The sequence below is a fragment of the Oenanthe melanoleuca genome, chromosome 8, assembly GCF_029582105.1.
Source record: "Oenanthe melanoleuca isolate GR-GAL-2019-014 chromosome 8, OMel1.0, whole genome shotgun sequence".
Taxonomy (NCBI): Eukaryota; Metazoa; Chordata; class Aves; order Passeriformes; family Muscicapidae; genus Oenanthe; species Oenanthe melanoleuca.
This window is the reverse complement of record NC_079342.1, coordinates 8,741,539-8,764,082: the sequence shown is the minus strand read 5'-3', so window position 1 is coordinate 8,764,082 and position 22,544 is coordinate 8,741,539. Positions and strand designations below refer to the sequence as shown.

Genomic DNA, 22,544 nt, shown 5'->3' with positions numbered 1-22,544 from the left:
CTTCCCATGTGCATTGGAGCCTCTCACATGTATGCTGGGATCTTGTACAAGAGTTAAGTGAATCGCTACAGTATCTTGGCTGAAGTGTGAAATAATGTGAATGAAGCAATTGCCAAAATCATTCCTGGTAGCATACAGCATATAGCTTGCCTTTACCTTTAAATTACAGGAATTACTTTTAGCAGTGAGCTTCAGTTCAATAACAAAGTGTGTCAAAGTACCTGTGAAGAAATCTGGCAGGTAACACAAGGCAGCTCACTAAAATTCTGAAGACTATGTATGATTTTGTTCTGGAATGCTAATGTTAGTAGCTTAGCCACGGCTTGTCCCAAGTGCAATATTAAGAAATTTTTAATGTAATCTTTTCTACTTGAATACAATCTATATAAAATGTTAAATATCCTATATTGCTGAAAAGCTATGGGATCAATTTTTTTCTTTCCAATAAATCTTCAGTTTTAAAAAAATATGCATACAGGTCTGCTTTGTCTTCATCATACTGTGAAGAACAGTTGAAACAGCAACAACCATCATCTACAAGCTGATTTTTAAAAAGAATTCTTGCAGTCTGTTTGCTGAGACTTGGCCTGAGGTTAATTGTGGTTGCTGCAGTTGAGTCTAGCCGTTCATAAATGCTAAAATGCCTAAATTTCTGCAATAACATATGAAGAAATCCAATTCTAGTTTAAGTTGCAATCTTCTGAACTAAGAAATTTTGTGCAGCTTCTTTCCCTCTTCACCAGCTGTCCAAAGAGAAAGTTCTTGGTTTTCTCTGGTTTAGAACATTCTCACAGTCTGTATTTGCTCTCTCAAGGCAAAGATGGACATAGACCTAACAGGTTTTGCACACTAATGTTTTCTCTTGGTAAAAGAACTCCTGAGTTTCTGCAAAGCTGAGAGGCAAAATTTAACATTTAATGCACTTGCAATGTATGCAGTAGGTTTGGTTAATGCACTACAGCAAGTGATGCCACACAGATACCTGGTACTCTTATCCTAGTCAGAAGCCCAAGACTGGTGTGGATACCAATGACCTGAATCAAAGATTTAGAAGCTTGTGGAGGTGTCTGCAGGGTAAAAGCTGATAGCAGCAGATGCAGTTTGCAGCCTTGGGTAAAAGCAGGCCCATGTTCCTGCAGTGTTGTCCTCTGAAGCAATGTGGAGTCTAACTACCATTAGACAAGTCTTAAATAGTTACAGCAGTATTTTATGCTGTTATGCTGTTAAAGATGGAATAAAAATGTAAATGCCTCTTTTTTATTTAAGTAGTCCTTTGACATGCATTATTTTCAAAACTGGAACTATCTACAGAGAAAAGTTTCAGCATTTCCAATTCCAGAGGATGCATAGTGCCTGTAACAATTAAGGAATGTAGTGGAGCACCCAATTCCACAGTGGACATCTGCTGTAATGTGCCTGAAGCAATCTTCTCATCCAGAGCACCCACACGAGCAAGACCAACACAAATTGTGTTTTCAGTAATTTCTGTAAGAAAGAAGATGAAATGTTTAATTTATTGACTAATGGTCCTATCATAAGGAAAAAAGTACTCTTAAATATTAACACTACTTTCTTAAACCTCCAATTATTAAATTATTGGAGTGGCCTAGGAAGAAACCTACTGTTCAAAGAAAATAAAGCTTGAGGATACTGATAAGGAAGAATTTGTTCAGGAATTTTGTTCACTTGGAGGAAACTATGCTGCTTCTGATTCATTCTATGTAAAGGATAAAATTAAGGGATTTTCATTTTAACTGTATTGAAGGAATAAGATTTTTTAATGAGGAGTAGACCTAGATGAATTAGAAAAAAATTCTGTGACACAACTGCATCATCTTTATTAGCTGCTGTGATTTTACCCGTGGTTTCAAGAAATATTTCAGTTTGCTCTTGACTAGTGTTAACAATCAAGGTAAAAATCACAGCTCTGCATCTTTGGGTTAACCTAGATTCCTGCTGGTGTTCACATAAAGCAGAGTGTGACCAGTCTAAGTAAAACAGAGCTGAGGTTTTTTTTGAAGCTTGACTGATCTAAAATGTTCAGAATCCTTCTGCCTCTTGCAACTCTAATGGCTCAAAGAGCTCACAGTTCCACATGGATAGAAACAGTGCAGGGTTTCCAGACTGAGGCTTTGACTGAACCTCCAGGAGCCACCAGTGCACCTTCATCGATGCTCACTGAACTGTGCTGGGCTCAAGCTTGGCCAAATCCATCTCGTGACTAGGATTTAAGGCAGCCCAAATCCATTGCAGAGCAGAATTCTGGGAGTCACAGGAAGGGAGTAGAGTTCAGAGGCTCATCAAGAGGTGTGGCTGGAGAGGGCTGGTAGCAGACAGAAGCAGTGCAGTCATACCTGGTTTTTCTCCTTGGAACCTTCTGTTTTGAATAATGGCAAGAAGCTGTTCTGCAGCTTGATTCACACTCATGTAGCGTGGTGGCTCATAAATCTTTCTTCCTCTGCAGGGAAGGAAAAGCAGAGAAATTTCACATATAACCTATTTTGTTATTCCCAGCAATCTTACAGCTTATTTCAAAAGACCTCTGGACCAGCAGGTTGAGCTTAAACAGGCCCAGGCTCTCAGGCCGGGTCTTTTAGACAAGAGTGGAATTTTTAAAGAATACAGAAATCTGTTGTGCTCTGACCACACCTGTGAAACAGCTAGGCTCCAGCTGCCAGATCATTTAGATCATAAAAGCAAATTCAGCTACTAGAAGTAAGATGCAAGTTTTGCAGCTACTCTTGAAGGATGCATTAGACTTAAAACCAAGGGTATACAACTGTTTTTCTGTTAAATGCCCTCTAGACAGATGATTACAGACTAGAAATATATTCTTAAATGAAATGCTGCTTTCTTTGCCAAGTGTGGATTCAAACAGATTTTATTTTGAAAATCCAGAATAAACAAACCTCAATGATACTGTGGGACTTCACAAATGTTAATTTAGACCAGTTACAGCATGTATATAAAGGAGCCATTTATATTCACCACTGTCAAAACATACAGATTGCAGAGATGAGTAAGATGTGGCAAAAGCTTTTTGAATACAGTTAAATGAGCAGAAGAGCATTTTCTGTATATTGCTTATTTAACTCTTGAGGAAGGGTGTTATGTATTCTGCACTTTGCACTGTTCCAACCAGTGTAAGAAGAATAAATTTAGAACACTGGTTCAGATATGAATCTGTTTCAGGAGGTGACAGAACAGTAGAGAAATAACACTTCATTCACCAAGAGGAAAGCCTACCCCTTTCTGACTTAGTGCTACTTACAGGAACAGTTACCAAAAAGATCATGTTCTGCTGCAACTCCATTCAGTTACTGTAAATAAAGCCAGGCCCATTGCAAAGAACAAAAGAGTTTCACTCCTTGTAAGAAACAAAAGCAAGTGGCCACCAAGAAGCAGGAGAGGAGAAGGCAGATAAATTGAGTATTAGACTATGGGCAAAGAAACCTTTGTTCCTTGTATAAAAAAAAGCCTTTGTAGGGGCACTGTGTGTTTCCATGCATTTTCAAAATGGTGACTCACTTCATGAGATTCTCCAGAGACTGCTCCTTCACTTTAATATCTGTAGAACAAAACATATTAAAACACATATTCCCCAGAAGTTTCCCACTTAGTTTTCTATGTAGATAAAGTCTTAACAACATTTTAGCCATTTTTTAATATTATAATATTATTATAGTTAGTTATTAGAATATGGATCACACTGTACTGTTTCATCTGTTAGTTAATCTCAAAATCCTGTGACTATATGCATGTGATTTTACCCAGTAAAAGAGCAAATTTCACCGATTTCAGAGCAACACAGCCAAATAAAAATCCTGGTAAATGTACAAATAGAGATATTTACTATAAGATAGTTAAATTCTAGTACATTTGAGCACACCACTTCATTGGGACTACTCAAATTATGAGCACATTATGTCACAGAAGGGTAGAACAGTCTGACTGCTCGACAGTGATTACATCACTGCCATACAGGAACGTGATTTTCGTTAGCACTTCCTTCCTGTCCCAATCAAAATTTAGAACAAGCTTCTGTTATGGGAAAAAAAAAAAAAGGATTTGGGCAAAACTGAAATAGAGAAGGGGTCAGGTAGGTAAGACTCTGCACAGCTGCAATTTTATGAAGCAAATTGACCATAATCTTTCCAAGAGGAATTCAGAAGTTACCTGTACTCAAATGCTGCCCCCTCCTCCAATGACTCAGACAAAGGAGGTTAAAATGCAAAACCCCAAGATTTTAAGTGCCCAGTTTACCAAATTGCTTCTACATCCATGAAGTCACTTTCAGTTCAAAAGTTTATCACCTTTTTAAGGTTACATTTGCTTATCTGGTGATCTAGTCAGTTGGGTAAACACTCAATGCATAGACGAAAAGGCAGGAGACTGGCTGCTGCTCACCAAGTAAGCACAGGGTGTGCATTCCATTCTGCCTGTTCTTTTCAATCTTGTCAAAGAAGCTCTCTGGCTTCCAGGTATCTGTCCAGAAAACTATGGAAACGGTTTCTCCAAAATTGTACAACTGTAAAACAGAGCAAATGCAGTGACACACATGTGCAATAAGAAAAAATAAGAGCATACAATCATGTTAAAGTCCAAATCATTAACTGCAAAGCTTTTACTGCATTCATCTTTCCCATGCATAATTAGTAACTTTCAATATACTTTCTATTATTACTTAATTCTTTTAAAGGCAAAAACTTGGTAAGATTAGCACCAAAATTATTATTTGTTATTTCTTACTTTGGTTAAGGTTAGAGAGCTTTGAATAATGCCATAATTCAATGTTGTGATTCTACTGATACAGTAGTGTTTATATTAAAATGGCATTTTGCTGCAGATGGAAGCTCTAGCAGAAAAAAGAAGTTACAGTCTAAGGAGACAGTGGATAGGAAGATCTGAAGACAGATTGTGCAGGAAGCAGAGAGGTACAACATGGTTTATGCACATATGGTAAGAACATTGCTAGCAGAACACTGCCAGCAGATTCTGTGTCAAGCAAACTAACTGACTCTATTCTCAGTCTTAACACATTCATTACCCTAAGTCCCTCATCTTGGTGAAGACATTTGAAGCAACAATCTTGCCAATCATCTCTGGTGATGCAAAAGTGAAAGTCATTTGCAACCTAAGACAGTATTTGGCAGTATTTTTGCCCTGAAATAGGGGAAAACCATGCATCAGTTTTGGTCTGTTTAGCTCTGGAATGGGGCCACCCCAATTTTACAGCTTGCCAATATTCTGTCTGCTCAAGCCCACCACAGAAACAACAGCTACATGGACTTCCCACTTTCTCTGTACTCCTGGAAGGAAAAACTGCTTTTCCAAGCCCACAACAGGAGACAAAGGCACTGTGAGTGCTTTGGCAGAGGACCCTGTGTAGAAGCAGCTCTGGCAGCCCTGTGCTGTGTGGGGATTCCCCTATACATCCTTCTGTCACTGTGGCATTAGGCTGTGGCTTTAACTCTTTTATGCTGGTAGAGCAGAACTTGAATCACAACAGAAAGATATTTATTTTCAAAAGTTCAAGTTTTAACCATTCATGCAGATAAAACTTATTCAAAGATTCCTGGAATACAACTGAAAACATTTCCTCTTTTAAGTATTTCATTCTAGCACAAGGACAAGAACATACTGTGTACATTTCACAACCTAAAGGTTCTTCCAGTAAATACAGGTTGAACCAAATAAGTCTCTCCTGATGTAACTAACTTGTTAGCTATCTCAAGGCTGTATTCTAGAAAATGAAAAAAAAATCAAACTATGCTTTGCCCATTTTTCATGCGTCTACCCAGAACTCATTCCCATTTTGTACCAAATCTGTAGAAAAACTATTAGGACAAGAAGTTTCTCTTTCTTGCCTTCACTGTTAGAGTATCTGGGAGCAAGATGCCTTTAATCCCCCTGGTAACATTCCTGCAATCTTCCATAAGTGATGCAATGTCTGATGCCAACCTAAGTGCTTGCCACCTGAAACCACTGCAGCCACTTCCCTAAAGCAGCAGTCCTTGTTCAGGACAGAAAGTGGCCTCAAATCTTACTTTGTCCCTTTGGCATTTTGATAATTTAAGGAAGAAAAACTTCCACCTCTGCCCTTTAGGAAAGGATGTGCAGAAATGGGAAAAATGTTATCATCTGAGAGGTATTTTGTTGAGAATCAGAACTCCTAAACCATTCTGGCACATGTTAAGAATAAGTTGGACATTCAACTTTATACCCTACAGTGCTTGTTCCGATCGTTATCGTTCTCTTTTCCATTACTCATTACGAAGATTCTCCATCCTCTTTGCCAACAAGAAGTTAAGCAAGTTATCCTTTTTTGTACAAGCCCTGCCAGTCATTCACTAATCTGTCCTTTGTTTACTGGGTTTTCCATTAATAGTGAAGCCTGGGTGTCAAAAAAGAGTAAAACATTTTTGTTGGAAATTGCCTGTCTATGCAGTAGAAATACCTTCAAAGCACCTTCATGAAGTATTGATATCATACAAAACTGTACTTAGAGTCTCAAAAAATACACCTGTTTTCTCAGCACCTGGAAAGCACAGTAGTTTCTACACCAATAAGATAGAGTGGGACATATTTTATTAACCTCCTAGAAATGCTTTTGCAGTTTATACCCTTCTACTAACTAAACTGGTGAAGAACAGATTTCCTAGGATTAATGCACATGTATTTTAACTTTAAATTACAGAGAGAGGAATACTACTTTGGAAAGTCCCTGGTACACCTTCAGTCTGAATGCTGAAGAACTGAAGTAGTAAGTGAATACCTCTATTGTGCTTGAATAGTCACAACCAATTACCTTACAAACACTTCTACAAACACAAACCAATATTTCTTCCTCATCCAGTATTTGATCTCTGCAGATGTGTGACATTTAAGCAAACATAGGAACTGCCCTTCAGCAGGGCAAGCCTGCATTAAAGAAGAAACACATGACTGTAGCAGAACTTTCACTTTAAACACTCTCCCTGTACCTCAGGTAGAATTCAATTTGTTCCTAATTTAGTTTCCACTGCTGTGTTCTAATTTCCACCTCTTGAACTCATGCGTGAAGTATATGACTTTCAAGAAAAGCTTTGCAGCAGAGAGAGCAGTAAAATGCCAAAAATTGCACTACTATCCTAAGGATTCAGGAATTATAGAAGACAGCAGCTCCACTAAACACAAGACCCACTGAAATTAAAAAGCATTCTTTCCACCAACCATAAAAGACTGCAGAGTGTCCCAAAATTCCAGGAATCAAAGTTTTCACTGAAATAGAGCTGTCTGACATGTTTGCTAACCAAGGAGTGTTACAACACAGCTAAGGACTACTGCCATGCTTTGAGACTGTTCATGAGTGCAGTAAGATGATGAGCTGTGTGTGTTTGCAGAGACAGGATCAGGCTGTACAGTGGCTGGCACAGATCTAAAGAGAGGTAATAGCAAATGAAATTGCACAGCCAACTTGTGTGTGCTGCAGTCTTCAAGAAGCACGTGGGGTTTAGGAGTGGGCAATGTGTGTTCTGTACAAGCCCAAGGCATCACACTTGCACTGAGGAGCAGATTTGTTGAATACATTCTGCTCAGGCACAAAAGTGCCGGAATTTCAAAGGGATGCAGTGAAATGGTTGGACAGATATTTCATATTTACAGCTTGGAAACCAAACTTCTTACCTTCTTAATGCTCAAAAACTTCACAGAAAAGTTTCAAAAGGTCATTTTGAAAGACTTCAGTCTTTGGAAATATCCCTTTCTCCACACCCTCCCCCCAAGCAGTAACTGGCTTAAGCAAAACTTTGTGCACTCAAATTTTGCAATGCAATAGCTCAGGTCAGCAAAGGAAGTCAGAACTCTCTACTCTGAGGCAATGCCCTGCTGCTAGTGTTTTCTGCCTCACAAAATACTGCAGAAAGCTGTTCTTCAACTCACAGTTACATCACCTCAGAACAAGATATAACTTCCTATTTTATTTACACACATGATATGAAAGAATGATTGACAACTTTTGGTGTTTTTCTGTTAACCCTTTTTAACCCTTCTATTAATTCTATTTATTATTTTAATTCTTTTTTATACAAGCAGAATTGATTGCAAATTGAGAGGCCAGAATGAACTGTGAGAGAAAAAGTGCTGCACCATGGTCTTGAAAAGACTTCATGCAAGTTGAATTTCAAGGAAACTGCTGAGCTACTTTGTTAAAGACCAGTCTGAATGATATCAGATACTTGAAACTGTCCTGATCAATTGTCCTCACTTGAAATAGTGGTGTGGTCAATCACCACAAAAATTTAGGGCATAGAAGACGGAACAAGCTGAGACTAAATAGGGAAATTAAAAAAGGAAGATCCACCATCCCCTCTAAAAAGTACTAAAGCAAGCAGGAGAGAAGATGCAAAATAATATTAAAGGTCAGTTGGCCAACAGCTGCAGAGAAACCAAGAAGTAAACATTTCAAAACACAGACATCTATTTTTACAGCATCTTTCCCAGAATTATTGCTGTATCAGCTTCAATGGTGACACAGCAATTTTTCACTTTTGAACCTACCTCCTTTCCTAATATTTCAAATAGCTTCAGAACTGGTCACATGTCTGGGGTTCTTCCCAAAAAACGCTGCATTGTTCAGACCTGCCACCACACACAATCAAACACCTGAGACCTGTAGTGCTGAAATGCTATGGTATGTTCTGGTCATGGCTTACACTGCAGATAGTTCTCACAGCATAGAATTGTGTGAGAACAGTTCTTAGTCCATAATAATATTTTATGGATATGAATTATGGAAATTCAGACTCGTCTCAGCCTAATCACAACCCACAGGCAGGAACTAAGAGGCTTTTTCTCTTAAACTATTCCTCAACGGATTTAGAGACTGCAGTGCACCTTGCATTATCCCAGGCTACTTCCTGATGGATTCCAATGAGTATACCCAGAAAAGCCAAGACATATTTTCTTTATCTTTGTCTGACGTGATGCTATGCAATGTTCATTCTCAAAGACAAAATCTGATTCAGGTTTTCCCTTTATTCTCCCTAACCTGTTTAACAACCCCCCAGACCATATACATCAAATTAAAGGGCTCCTACTGTTCTTTGTATTGTACACTGTTGCTTGATAGCAGCTTAAGAAGTAGTGCGATCGTCAACAAAGAGGTAGCAAGAATCATTACATCTTTGTTTTTACTTGGAATTGGTCATATGAAACAGCCACAAACCTAGCTCTAGCCCTTTACACTACCTTCTTTAGTACCACAGACCTTTAGCAACCTCAAATGCCTCTCATGAGAACCTTCACATGAAACTGAAATGTTTTACCATTCACACATATGTGACTTTGACTCCTTTTTGTACTGCAAGCCAAGAGATCGCCCCAGCTGTCCCAAAAACTTCCAGTCTCCTTAGTACATGCCAGAGAGAAAGAAACTGTGAAGAAAACACATTTGGCTGAGAGAAACCCACTCCACATAATTGTAGTCTTCAGAAGGCAGCTGAGAAAATCACATAAAATCAGTCAAAGGGACAAGCACATTTTGCTTTGGCTGCCTCTTGGATCTGCTTAGGAAATAGCCACTCCACAAGCAGAACAAAATTCAGCTATCAAAATACTGAGAAAGTAAACTTGAATAGGAGAGGACTCACCCCCCAAGGTAATGTCACCTTATCTTTAAAAACCTTCTAAGATTCTTTCCATCAATATCAAGCAATGTTTCCTTCCTGCCCTGAAGATGACTTGGGTTACTAATATGAAATTAAGATATCTAAAAGAAAAGAACCCCAAATCTGATTAAATAGATGTTTCTGGATTATGTTTGCTGATGACAAATGGCACTGAGTTGGACAGCAATTGTGAGTAATGAAGTAGTGTGACTAGCACTGATTTAACCTTTAATTGGCTTGAGAAACAAATGCCAACTTCTTAAAGGCTCAGAAGCTGCTGGTAACTGAAAAAAAAAACAATCAGTGATGGAAAACAGTTTAACAGTCAATCATTTTGTGTAAAGTCCCTCCTATTAGAGCACAGTGTTTTTGAAGATTAAGGCACACAGAGAGGGTGGGACTCAGAGATTCCACTCCTTCAGCTACTACAAGGTTTCTATTTGACTATGAGCAGAGTGATTAATGATAAAATTCTTCAGCTTCTACATCTTTAATTAGTAGTTTTCAACTTGACACTGGAAGTGTACTCAACTGTTCAGTAAAAACTAAAAAATAACATTGATTTTGCATTTAAGTGATAAGTTGCTAGCAAAAAGGCTATTTTCTATTTTATAACTGTAATTGTCTTACAATAATTAAATGGACTGCAAACAAAAAACCCAAGATGCGTCACTGCAAGAAACAAGGGCACATGAAGATGTTTGTACTGAAGCTATTCAGGTGGAAAGTGGGTACATCTCAAAAGAAAGGCAGCTCTGCTATAACATGTTTTTTTCCTAGCTACCCAACCAAATGCTTTCAAAACGAACAACACCACTCAGAAATGAGCGTCTCATTTTAGCCTTTTATCTCATCCTGTGACTTGCCTCCAGCTTTGCACTGCAGTTCTCAATCCTCTTTCTTTATGTTAATGCCATGATCTCAAGCCATTTCAAGTTGCATCATTCCTTCACGTGCACCACAGGTCAGCATGATGCAAATCCTTCCGGATGTGTTTGACCACCAATAGTTCTACCTCAATGACACATTACCAGCACTGGGTCAGAGAGAATTCTGTCCTGAGAGCACCATTCTGGCCAGTGACCTTCCCAAACCAACCCAGGTGTCTTCATGCAGGTTAGAAAGGGAGGAAAAATATGCAAATTAGAGTTCCTCAGCTTTTTGCCTCTTTATTCTAGGGCTAAAAGCCTTAGCAATCGGCCCTATTCTGAAAAACTCAGAGTGGGCACAGGTAAAGCCTGTGCTTCCCTGGCAGTGTGTGCAGATAGCTAAGTGGCTGACTGTTCTCACAACAGGAGTCAGAGTGACAAACACACCCACGTGGCAGACTCCAGACAAGGGAGGTAAACCTGCAGAGAACATGCTAAGAGGCACTGACATGGGAGCACTTTTCCTGGCTTCTCTCCCATAACCCTATTCATTTGTTTTTAGGGGAAAACAGCTTGTTCAGCCTTGGAAAGCAAAAATCTGCAACAGTGAAGCATAGCAAAAATAGTGTAAAAGAGAGAGGCACAGCAAATCACAGAGCCTTATGCACAGTCAGACTATCACTTTGCTAAGATACACTAGCCCAGCACAGTTAATCAATCTGTGAGAGCTTCCAAGAAGTTTAATTTTCAGAATTAAAACCCCATTCTTTTGTTCAGTATTCCAAAACAGCTTCACTAATTCTGTTAAATGAGCAAGACAATTTAAAAAAAGTATCTGAAAATAGATATGCATCCCTCTTTATTATTTGGCAAGAACTACAGCTATGGAATGAAGGTAAGAAACCATCACTGATGCTCTACCAACTTCACTAAATCACTGTACAGGGAAACTGCATAGTACCATAATGTTTTTTGCTGCACAGAAACATTGCTCTGATGACCAAGGACGTTCTTTTGTGACCAGACTGTGCTGTAGCTGCATTTCACTGACAGCCTAATCAGCAGTTACAGCTCACTATGCACATGGCCCTCTGAAAGGCGTATAAAGGTGTTTCCTGTTTTTCTCTACTGAGAAAGAGAGAGTGTTTGTATCACTATCAGATTAAAGCAAGAAAAAAAGCCAAGCCTTTTCTGTGGTGAAGCAAAAGAGGAATCCCTTCTATACTTGACAGGAACTTTACAATTTGAGACACAATAACTCCAAAACTAAATTGATGGCAGGAGACAGCCATGAACATAAAGGCTTTTGAAAGAAATTATAAACTTCCAACACAACTCTAGGTAATCAAAGACTGCTTTTTTGTAAGATACAAAAACTTGATACATAAACTTGCTGTTTATGCCAGTAAGGACCAATCAAGAGTGAAACATACAACTGGTTATATTCTGCCTGGTAATGACAACAGGAATGTTGATTTAGGAGAAGGCAGCCCCTCCCAAGCCAGAATGGAAAAGGGGACTAATGCCAGAGTGAATAACATCACATTTCCTTTATGGTCTGCTCCCTTCAGTATGGGATAAGGAAATAGCAATCTAATCTCCAAAACTCTGCATATGTGAATAACCTTATGGACTGTTTATAGTATACTCACATTAGGTTTCTGGTCTTTTTTTTTCTATTAACCTAAAAGCTCCTGTACTTCTCCTTCCTATGCCTGGCTGAATTGTGGGGGAAGAAAACTTTCAGAAAACTTTAAAAACTCTTTGGGCCTTGCATCTTCCTTCCTAATTAATGTAAGACAACAGCAAAAGAGAGAGCAAGTAGTAGAAACTACTTGTCAACAGCCTGACAGCAGAAGCAAACTTTGCACCACCATCAAGCCAAAAGGGGAAGAGTGAACCCCAGCTACAACTCTTGTTTTACCCACCCAAGTAAGTGCAGTCATGGAACAGTTGCTATCTATCTGCTGTAAATGTAGATTTTACACACCAAGAAGCCTGTTTCCTTCCTAAAAGATAATTTTGCCCAAGTCTTGCAGCATTAGGCAGGTATCACTGAGAAAGTGCTCACAAGAAGAATTATAAAGATGTGAATGGTGTGCAGCATTCTCTTTAGCATTAGCTAACAGGACAGGTGTCACTGCATTGGTTTTGAGCCAGGTCAGTCAGGGCACTCAGATTTCTAATCAAAACCAAAGATAATACATAAACTTATTGCAACAGATTTTCTGCTCTTGGCCAGCATTATTATTATTTGAATGGAGTTTGGAGTATTGGAATTAGTCAGTGGAAATTTGAAGGTACCAGGTATTTGCTGAAATTAAAATAAATTATGTTCATTTACTGCTAGGAAGGAATTCCTCCTTTGATGATGGAAAGTTATTGTTCAAACCCCCAACTTGTCTGTAGTACATTTACATTCCTGTGCTTGCTTTTTGTTTTTGTAAAGTGAGAACTTGGTTTAGGGGTCCCATACACAGGGAACCATTCTGAACCTTGAGAGGTCAGGTTCTATGTTAAAGTCATGAATGAAAACAAGAGGGGGGATGAATGAAAACAAGAGGGGGAAGCTTCATCTCATTCATATGTGATTGGCTATGATTTATACACTGCCACATGCAGTAAAAGTAATGATGGACCTATATATGTGTAAAAAGAAGTATTTTCTTGGAGAACACTAGACCTTTTCTACTTTAGCCATTCAAGATGCATAAAAACTATCATTTGTTTTACTAGTCCTAGTAAATCCCTTCTACCTCATCAGATGGGCAAAAAGTGGAGGTAGATCAAATTTAATAAAGAAAGAGTGCATCATATTCAAGATGCACTCTTTGGAATTAGTTATGATCTGAGCTGGACATATATGCAGGTTTGTGCAATTATTTCTTATATAACAAGATCAGCATAGTTCTCTACAGGATAACAACCTTATTTAACAAAAACTTACCAGGTATTACCTGATCCTACCATCAGTATTAGAAGGAAGCTAACACGAGCAAAACTTTAACTGTAAAATAACTTTAAATACCAAAGGCTCCTGGGGCAGAGGGAAGTTAGAAAGCAGAGAAAAATAGAAGTGTCACTATTCATTTTCATAGGAGCTCATTGAAAGGAGTTTTTGCTGATATGTGGCATGCTAAGAGAAAGTGTTAAAAAATTCTAAAATTAAGTGTATAATTGGTAAAGATCTTCAAAGTTAGGATTGCAACATGCACTGCCACAGCAGTAGAAGAGCTCACCAATTCTAAGCTTAGCAGTTGTGAAATAACATATATGCATATACAAAAATCTTACCTGTAAACCACAGCAACCCACTGCATTCATTATTGAAGCATTATGAATGACCTTGTAAGGAATCCCCAATTTTACTGCACGTAGCACTAAATCACTGTGTGTCGTGGCCCTGTGGTAAGAAAAGAAAGGAATTTAACATTGAAAACGTGATGTTACTAAGTGTTACTAGCACTGTAGTTTGTTTTGAAATAAAATTAAACGCTTCACAACAAGGACAACACAGAGGTGGCAACAATATCCTAGTGGTAACAGGAAAATAAAAATTCCAGTAAGCCTTCTACATATCATCTTCCCCAGCTGAAATGCCAAACATCCCCAGTACGGTACATCTCTTCGCAGCTTTCCAGCATCATTAAAACTGCAACACTATTACAACTGTTACTTTAGAAAGTAGCTTTGGAAAGTACTTGAAAAGGAAAGTTCCAAGTATCCTTTGTCTTCTGGAGATATCTCTTGAACATGCATTGAACTGTAAAGGTGAACTCTGTTTGGCACAAGCTTCCACAAAACTCCAGGATTTTGCACCAGTGTGTGCCAGGAAAGCCCCATGCTCAAACAAGAACTCTGAACAGACAAGGTGAACTGCACATTTACTTCAAAAAAACATCCTGAGACTGAATCAATTTTTATAACATTTAAACCAGATTACTCAAATTAACAATGCCTAAATCTGAGTGATCAAGTTTATTCTGAAAGTATTTATTATGTAGTTTCAAACAGATCTAAGTGCAGGTCTAAGGCTCAATAAACACCTTGCAGTGATTGACTACTGCAAGAATTGCTGGGTTTGCAGTTAAGCATTGAGATTAGAGCCTTTCTAAAATGGCCAATGCACACAGATTGAGCAAATCTTTGAACTGCAACAATGTTTACATATGTATTTTGCTTCTATGCATGCTTATATGTACGTGAAATATGAAAATGCGCCTACCCCTTGCCTAAACTTATCAAACCTGATTAATGACCTTAGATATCTCATTCCCAAGATGTATCACACACTTCTGTGTAGCCATTCCAAAGAAGGAAGGAAAGAAATAACATATGGCCATCAGAACAATGAGCTAGGAAAATTGCTTTCACCCTGGCCTTGTTCAGTTACCCTAGCAGAATTCCCCTGGTTTTAGCCTGATAATTTCGGTGCTGTGTGTCTGCCCAGCACCCAGTCAGCAGATCAGGGGCTTCAGATTGGAACACAAATGTGGCAGCAGCTGGCAAAGCTGTAAAGATCAATATTTAAAAAAAGAAATCCATTTCAGTGGAAGAAAAAAAAAAAGAGGAATGTGAATTTGGGAAATCTGAAACCCTTATACAAACAAGCTCCCAGACCTAGGAGTAAAGTGATCTGAACCAGTATTTTAGTTACTACACAAACATTGTCCTGACTTCCAGAAGCAAAGGTGATTTAAGAATGTGTGCTCTAGGAGGAGACAGGTTTTATAGCCTTCTGTTATTCCCTGCACATACAAGGACAAGGAGCACTAGAGGATTTTGTAGTTATGCTAATACTGATCAAGGGATCAGCTGGCTTAATTCACTGAAATTTGCTCCAGTCAGTATTTTTTTTCTCCCAGTAGATCTGTCTATAATGACTATAGCTAAAGGCAGAAGTGCCCTTAGGAGCACTCTGTTAATACCAGGAAAAGTTTCATGGAATCATCCCTCCACAGCCAAAACTACAGCAGTATTTTCTGCCACTGATACAGACATTAAGTTTTAGGAGTAGTAATAATATGAAAGTTAAGACCAGCCTAGAGTGGTAGACTTTCTATTGTACTACTAAAGTTGTCAGGTTCTTGTAGCACATCCATGGATGAGAGAAAAAGTTGCAGAGAACAACAGTGAGGATGACAGGGCACAGCCTGCTTTATTGCTTTAACCATTAACCAATAATACTAGCATCTCCTGTGGCTGCCAAGTACTCTGCTCACCTGCAAGTAGACTTGAAAGTCTGTGATCAGCTGCAAGTGGCTTCTATTCTCCTCCCCTCTGGCCTCTCTTAGGACAGAAACATTCAGTACTCTGTCCTAGTAACCTCACAAGCCCCCCCATAATCCTTAGGGTTCTGTATGAGCCTAGGAGCAGTTCTAGCTGCAATAGTAAGGGCTAAGAACATAAACAATTAGAGAGAAGCAACTCATTTAAAAAAAAGGGGTAGTTTTCAACAATTACATAGTACGTTAACCAGAACTGAAGTATTTTGACATTGAAAATAATGATAACTGAGGCAGATCAGAATACTGCCTACAACTAGCAGCTACATTTCAATCCATGGAGTTTGTTTTTTTAATCTTGTGTATTCATATCAGTCACTGGATCAGAGCAGTGAATGAAGGTGCAGGTAACGTGGCTCTACACTCTGCATGAATCCTAGCTTTAAAGTAAACATGGACTGCAAGTATAATTAATATTTCTGAAATACAGGGTCATCTGCCCATAATTAGTTAAATGTAATATTCTCTTGCCAATTGCTTTCAACCTGTATTTACATAAATTATCAGCTTTTGACAGATGTGCATATTGCTCCTTTTTTCATAAACTCCATTTTTTCTCTCACAAATAAGGTTCTCAGATTTCATTTTTCTTGTGCCCCTTAACACTGTGGTATACATCTTGCATCACCAGCTGGAGATGAAAAGCTCTTCTGCATGACTTGACATTACAGATTGATGATGCCTGACCAAAGAGACAGAAGGAGATCCTTCTGGTCATAGAAAAAGACTATGATTTCCAGCAGGAATAAAAAGTGGAAACAAAAGGCCTAATAAACCAACATGAGAAGACATTTATAATGACATAAGTGATTTTAAAAACCAGTGTCTATTTAAGCAGATGATACAACCAATGATCTGTATCAATTCTAAAACAACTGAGTATAAAAGCTGTAGTTTATAAGTACAAACAGCAACTAAAAGAACATTCCCCCAAAACAGTACATTTCTTACTTATGTAATAACCTAGAATTTCTTCTGACAAATCATGAGACAAAGCATTTGTTATAAAAAGTAGCACAGAGAATAAAATTATATGAAATGAAATTATAAATATCTTCTGAAGGAAAGAGTCATACATCCTGGAGGGTCCACATTTCTATCTATAATGGACATCTGGGCAAGGAAACTCCAAAGCAAGATGAAGTGTAGACAACTGTACGTATATTTTGAATACAATAAGGAATATACAGAAAAAAAAAGTGTTGCTGGTCTGAAAATCAGTTTCCTCATAAAGAATTACAGTTACAGAGTTGTCTTCTTCCTATTAAAAAAAGAGTGATGAAGCTACAGCAATAATTAAAACATTGCTCTGTCTTACCCAAAAGGATCACCAACCACAAGAAACGCAACATCACAAACATCAGCTTCTTTTAAAAGGCTATCTGCTTCTTGTTCCACCATTTCTCGGTCAGCCAAAATCAATTCTTTTCCATAAAACTCTTCCTAGAAATTGAAATTAACAATAAACATCAAAATAGGATACTTAGGAATGTTTTTGTATCTCTCTGGGCGCTCACTCAGGAACACAGCCAATGGACACTGGAATAGGTAATTCCATTACTCTCCCCAGCAGCCTGCCCCATGTCGTGAATTACCTCACCTCTGTCTGCAAGAACATCGGAGCTTCCAATAAAGCAGCTCCTGAGATGACAAAAATTAGTGAATGTGAACTTTATCCTGATATTGACTTGGTTTTCCATGCTTTCTGTGTCAGCTGAGGAGCTGCACCTCCAGCAGCTCAGTCACATCTGCACACTGAGGGAACCTGGGTGGACTCCAGCAGAGTTAATTTAACCTGCTGCTGTAAGGCATCCCCTCTCCCAGCCTGAGCCTAGCTCTTAGGCTACTTACAATACTGGCACCAAACCAGATACAAATACCACACTAGCTACACCACAACCTGTTCTCTTAGATTTTTCCTCAGCACATTTTAGCTAACCACATCTAAGGAATGACTTCATATTAATTCTTCATCTTGAGTTCTCTTTAAGAAGTACTTTACCAGGTATACAGGTAAACATGTATTTGATCACGTCCTTAATTTTTCTTCAGCATTTCAGTAATGTTTGTGTCTCTTTTTACACTTTAAATGCCTTTATTCCCAGAATCAACTTCACATATGTAAAGGAAACTTCAGTTAGTTCTAGACCATGTTTTCTAATCATACTAAAAACATTTGCCATGTTGTGTCACCATGCATTTTACATGCTCTTTACATGATTAAAGTTTGTTTTCCAGGGCAAAGACCAAGAAAGGTGTTTCTGTTCTAAGTAGTAGTCAACAAATTTGTGTGGTATTACAAATATTAATAAATTGATAAAACTATTAAAATCAGTTATTGCCCAGAAAAGTTTTCCTCTGACTTTTGTGACTTCTTTGCTCACACAGAACAGTGAATTGCAAGAGAACTATCATATCTGTACAGAAGTGGAGTGATGCTTCCATAAAAAAATCCATCTCATAGTAAGAGTAATAGGTATTGGATCTCTGTTACCAGGTTACATTCCCTTTCCTGAATAGGAGTTCCTGCCCATGTTTGGGTAGGCTTTCCTAACTCTATAAAATCAGGGTATTTTTTCCTCATGAAAAAGGCTGTAACCTGTACAGATTCAGCAGAGAGGGGGACCAAATAAATGTGTAAGCAAATCTTGCCTCTGTGACTCAGAACCATTGACAGCCACCCTGGAGTAACGCTGAGATCTGTACTAAACCAACTCCAGCAAATTTTTACACCCCTCTGTTTTTCATTATGTACCTCAGCCCAGATGCACATCAGCACAAGGGGTGCTGGTCTGTTGAGCAGAGCACTCCACAACACCAGCACACATCCCTTTCTGTGGGCTGCCATTGCACCAGGCTGGCTCTGGCCCAACACTGCAAGCAAATGCACGCTCCAGAACAGATTGGGTGCAGTGCCAGGAACACACCTCTCACTTTGGCTTCATCCAAGGGAATCTATTTGCATGCTTTGAGACTGCTCCACCATGCTAATCAAAGCATGCTAAGTAGAGAATACGTAAAAAGTAAACTGTAGACTCACTGGGAGGTCACTGGGTCCAAACAGTTCTTTCACCAAACTCAGGGCCAATTTGGATGGTCAAAGTCAAATAACTTTTAATAAGCAATTAAGGCTGACCCAATAAACAAGCAAGTCTTGACATTTGCATTTTATAACCTGATTTTAATACCATCAACACAGAAGGATTTCTGGGAAGTCTCTGCAGGCAAAGATCTGTTCTTTTCTTCTTGAGAGTTTTCCTCTAACTTTTGTGATGCTTAGGACCTTCAGATTAGTAAATAAACTATTCAGTATTGTCACTTGTATGTAAACTAGGCTGTATTATAAACTTGGTTATTACCTCCGATATTCCCTCTTACGTGTTTCAGGCAAGACAATATTTTTGCTTTGTTTTTATTGATCTTTTTCCCCAATTATCTCACTTTGGCATTTCAAGGTTTACAAAAGACTTAAAACAGTAAGAAATACATGATAAGAAAACCCAAAATAACCACATCAAAAATAGTCAGCATTTTCCTATTATTCATTGTTTTATTTTCAGATGGATAGGAATCCATTAATTTTTCTTTTGACAGCAAATGCTCGTTTTGAAAAGTAAAAATCTCCAAGTAATCCTTTCCATTTAACAGTTTTACAACTATCAGACAACCACAAACAAGAATATTTTATTTTGAATGGACTGACTACAATGTAGCCTGCTTCAGTGTACTGAAAAGAAACACAAACCACAGAGCATATCTTCATACAGCAGATAAACCAGAGATACTCTATATATTCTAGCCTACCTTGTATATGGAAAACATTTAATGCTCGTTACAAGCTGTAAATCTCACATGCTCTGTGTATATGCGGCTCTGAATACAGGTATATTATGGCCATACAGCATCCCAGACCCAGATAGCATCAGCTTATTCACAGGCAAGATCTCTGGTCTGTGGGCAGCTATGCTGTTTTTTGGTATTATTTCAGCATTAAACTTCATCTTTCTGTGAACATCTACACTCTTCAGAGTTATGATTTGCACATTTTTACTACCCTTCTCTTCCATCAGATGTGTTTACTAACAAATCTTTATCTCCTTATTGTCCAACAGCCTATCTCTGACTGAACTGTGCCTGTTCTGGGAATCCCAACACGGGGAGGCAGCTTGGCCCACGTGGAAACATGGAAATGTGAGATAATCAAGTTGTTATTCCCAGCAGGCATGCCTTAACACCTCAGGCTGATACAGAGGTGCAGGGCTTCAAAACATGTATTATTCTGGTATGACTTTTGGGGTTGTTTTTGGGATAGACACTTTCTAACCGAGTCCATCAGTATCTCAGGGTCTGCACATATTGGTAGGTTTTGAGATTAAAACTAGTGCCAACAGTTGCAGGAAGGAACATTTTATTTTTGCTGCAGTCTTCTTGCCAGGTAGCAAAACAGCTTTTCCTATAAAACATAGTATGTGAAGGTCACGTACATATTTCTCCCGAGAGCGGGCACTGCTATTTTCTCGCACAGACCCACCAGCCCCAGCTCGCCCCTGGCCCGAGAGGCCTCGGGCCCTGTGGCCAGACCTACCAGCGCTTCCTTGCCCACGGTGAGCACGGACGTGTAGGCCTCCAGGTACACCCTGCGGCAGCGCCGCACGGCCTCCAGCCCCTTCACCGTGATGTCCGTGGCATCCCCCAGGCCCAGCCCCACCAGGTACAGCATGCTCGGGCAGCGCGCCCAGGCCGCCACCTGCCCTACGAGGGAAGCAGAAGCGGGGTCAGCGGGGGAGCCGCACGCCGGGACTCGGCCCCAGGTCCGGGGACAGCCTGGCTCCCAGCTGCTCCTCTCCCGGTTCCCGGTTCCTCGTTTCGCGGTTCCCCGTTTCCCGGCTCCTGGCTCCCCGTTTCCCGGCTGCCCGCGGCGCCGTTGGGGCGCAGGGGCCGCTGGGAGTTGTAGTCCCGGGCCGCAGCCGGGTCATGGCAGCGGCGGGCGCGCCCGGTCCGGGCGGTGTCCCTGCGGTGCCGGTGGCCAGCGGCCACAGCATCCCGGTGCTGGGGCTCGGTAAGTGGCGGAGGGCCCGCCCAGAGCCCGCCTCCCTGCCAGAGGCATTGTCAGAGGGCGGGGGTCACCCCGGGGCCCGGCCTGGCCTGGCCGGCTCAGCAGGCTCGGCGCTGCCCTTGGCCCGCAGCCGGACTCGCCTCAGGGCAGCCCGGAGCGGAGCCTCCTGCCAGGCCCGGCGCTGCTCCGAGAGCTCCTGTGCGGCCGGGTGAAGCTCCGTGCTCCTTGCAAAGGCGAGCAGCCTGGCCTGCTGGGGAGCGCTGCTGCTGTGCTGCAGCAAACCGCTCCCTCCCAGCTCACCCGGGCCCTGTGCGCTGTTTGCTGGTTTGGGTGTTTTCTTACGAGGCTTGGGAGCAGACTTTTCTTTAGAGCAAACACTCATAGAATTGACCTTACTGCACCTGTTGAGCTGAGATCCTGTGTAGGAATCTGAGCGTCTGTGAGGCACAAGGGAATGGTGGATGATGATGAATATTTGATGCAGCTGTCTCTTACGCAGTTACTATGTAGTGAGCAAAATGGCATGTTATTCAGAAACTAATATTTTTTTTTCCTTTGCTGTTTTTTGGTTGATTATTTTAGCCTGTACCACTTTACTTTTCTTGGAGATTTTTTTATAAAATTGAAGAAAAAATAATATAAATAGTCTTTTTTAGAGAATGGACTTGGCTGTCTTATGGCCATTGTTTCAGTATATGCTGAACTGTGCTTCAGACTCTACAGAACCACCTTTTTTATTGGAGGTCATAATATATTTCTTGGGTTATGGGAAGAATAAACTGACTAGAAAGTAGACATGCAAAAAGACTCCTTTGTGCTCTCCACCCAATAGCTGCTCCATGTCCTTTTGCTGTATTGGAAAGTTCTATTGTTATGCCTGAACTCATACCACAGTACATGGATAGTGGCATACAAGAAAATCGAGTTTGAATTTTTCTGGCCCAGTAACTTCTTTCAAGTATGGCTTTCCAGGAGCTTCTCTTGCCTTTCAAAGAACTGCTCTTGACTTACAGTGGTGGTGTTGTCATGAGCAGGATTTGGTTCTTTGATTTCACTTGTCTTGCTAGAGTAATGCTTTACATATTGCTTTATACAGTCTGCAGAGCGTTGAGGATTGTGTAATAGATAGGAACCAGTCAGGTCATTTTAAGGAATCCTTTATATATGCTGCAAAATGCTGAGAATTTAAGAAAAGAAGGGAGGAAAAAAGGTGAAGACTTGCCACACTTGCATTTGTGGTTAAGCTATAAATACCACAATATATAGCCCAACACAATGGGATCTTTATGGTAGCTGTTCTCACTTCTCTTTTCCACATTAATAGCTTGTTTCTGTTACAGTCTTACTGCATTAACTGATATTTGCAGTGCAAAAAATTTGCTCGGATATGAAGTAGTGGCAAACTTTCTTAATGAGAATGCATTTTCTGCAGGATTTAAGATTTGTTTGTAATTTCTTATTTCCTCTAAATACACATACCTAATTGTTATCTGGTGCCTCAAAGACAATTTTAATAGGTACAGATGTTGCCTCTGTCGGTAGATAATGTTTCTAGAAGCTTCAGATGATAAGTATGCTAAATATGCATGGAGATGGTTTTAACTATCCAGTTGTGTCATCTGGAAGACAGCTCAGATAGCTTTGCAAGTTATTTCAGAGTGATGAAACCCCTTTTGTAGTGTCTGAG

General features: G+C 39.8%; 1 protein-coding gene across 1 annotated transcript; it reads right to left on the bottom strand.

The window, feature by feature from the left end:
- Positions 1-1,235: 1,235 nt before the first annotated feature.
- Positions 1,236-20,857, bottom strand: DPH5 (diphthamide biosynthesis 5). Its single transcript, XM_056497849.1, is given in 8 exon segments — positions 1,236-1,485; positions 2,355-2,458; positions 3,529-3,568; positions 4,408-4,528; positions 13,811-13,919; positions 17,120-17,244; positions 20,387-20,692; positions 20,694-20,857. Coding segments are annotated over 8 exon segments (1,179 nt in total). The 5' UTR covers positions 20,844-20,857; the 3' UTR covers positions 1,236-1,261.
- Positions 20,858-22,544: the final 1,687 nt, after the last annotated feature.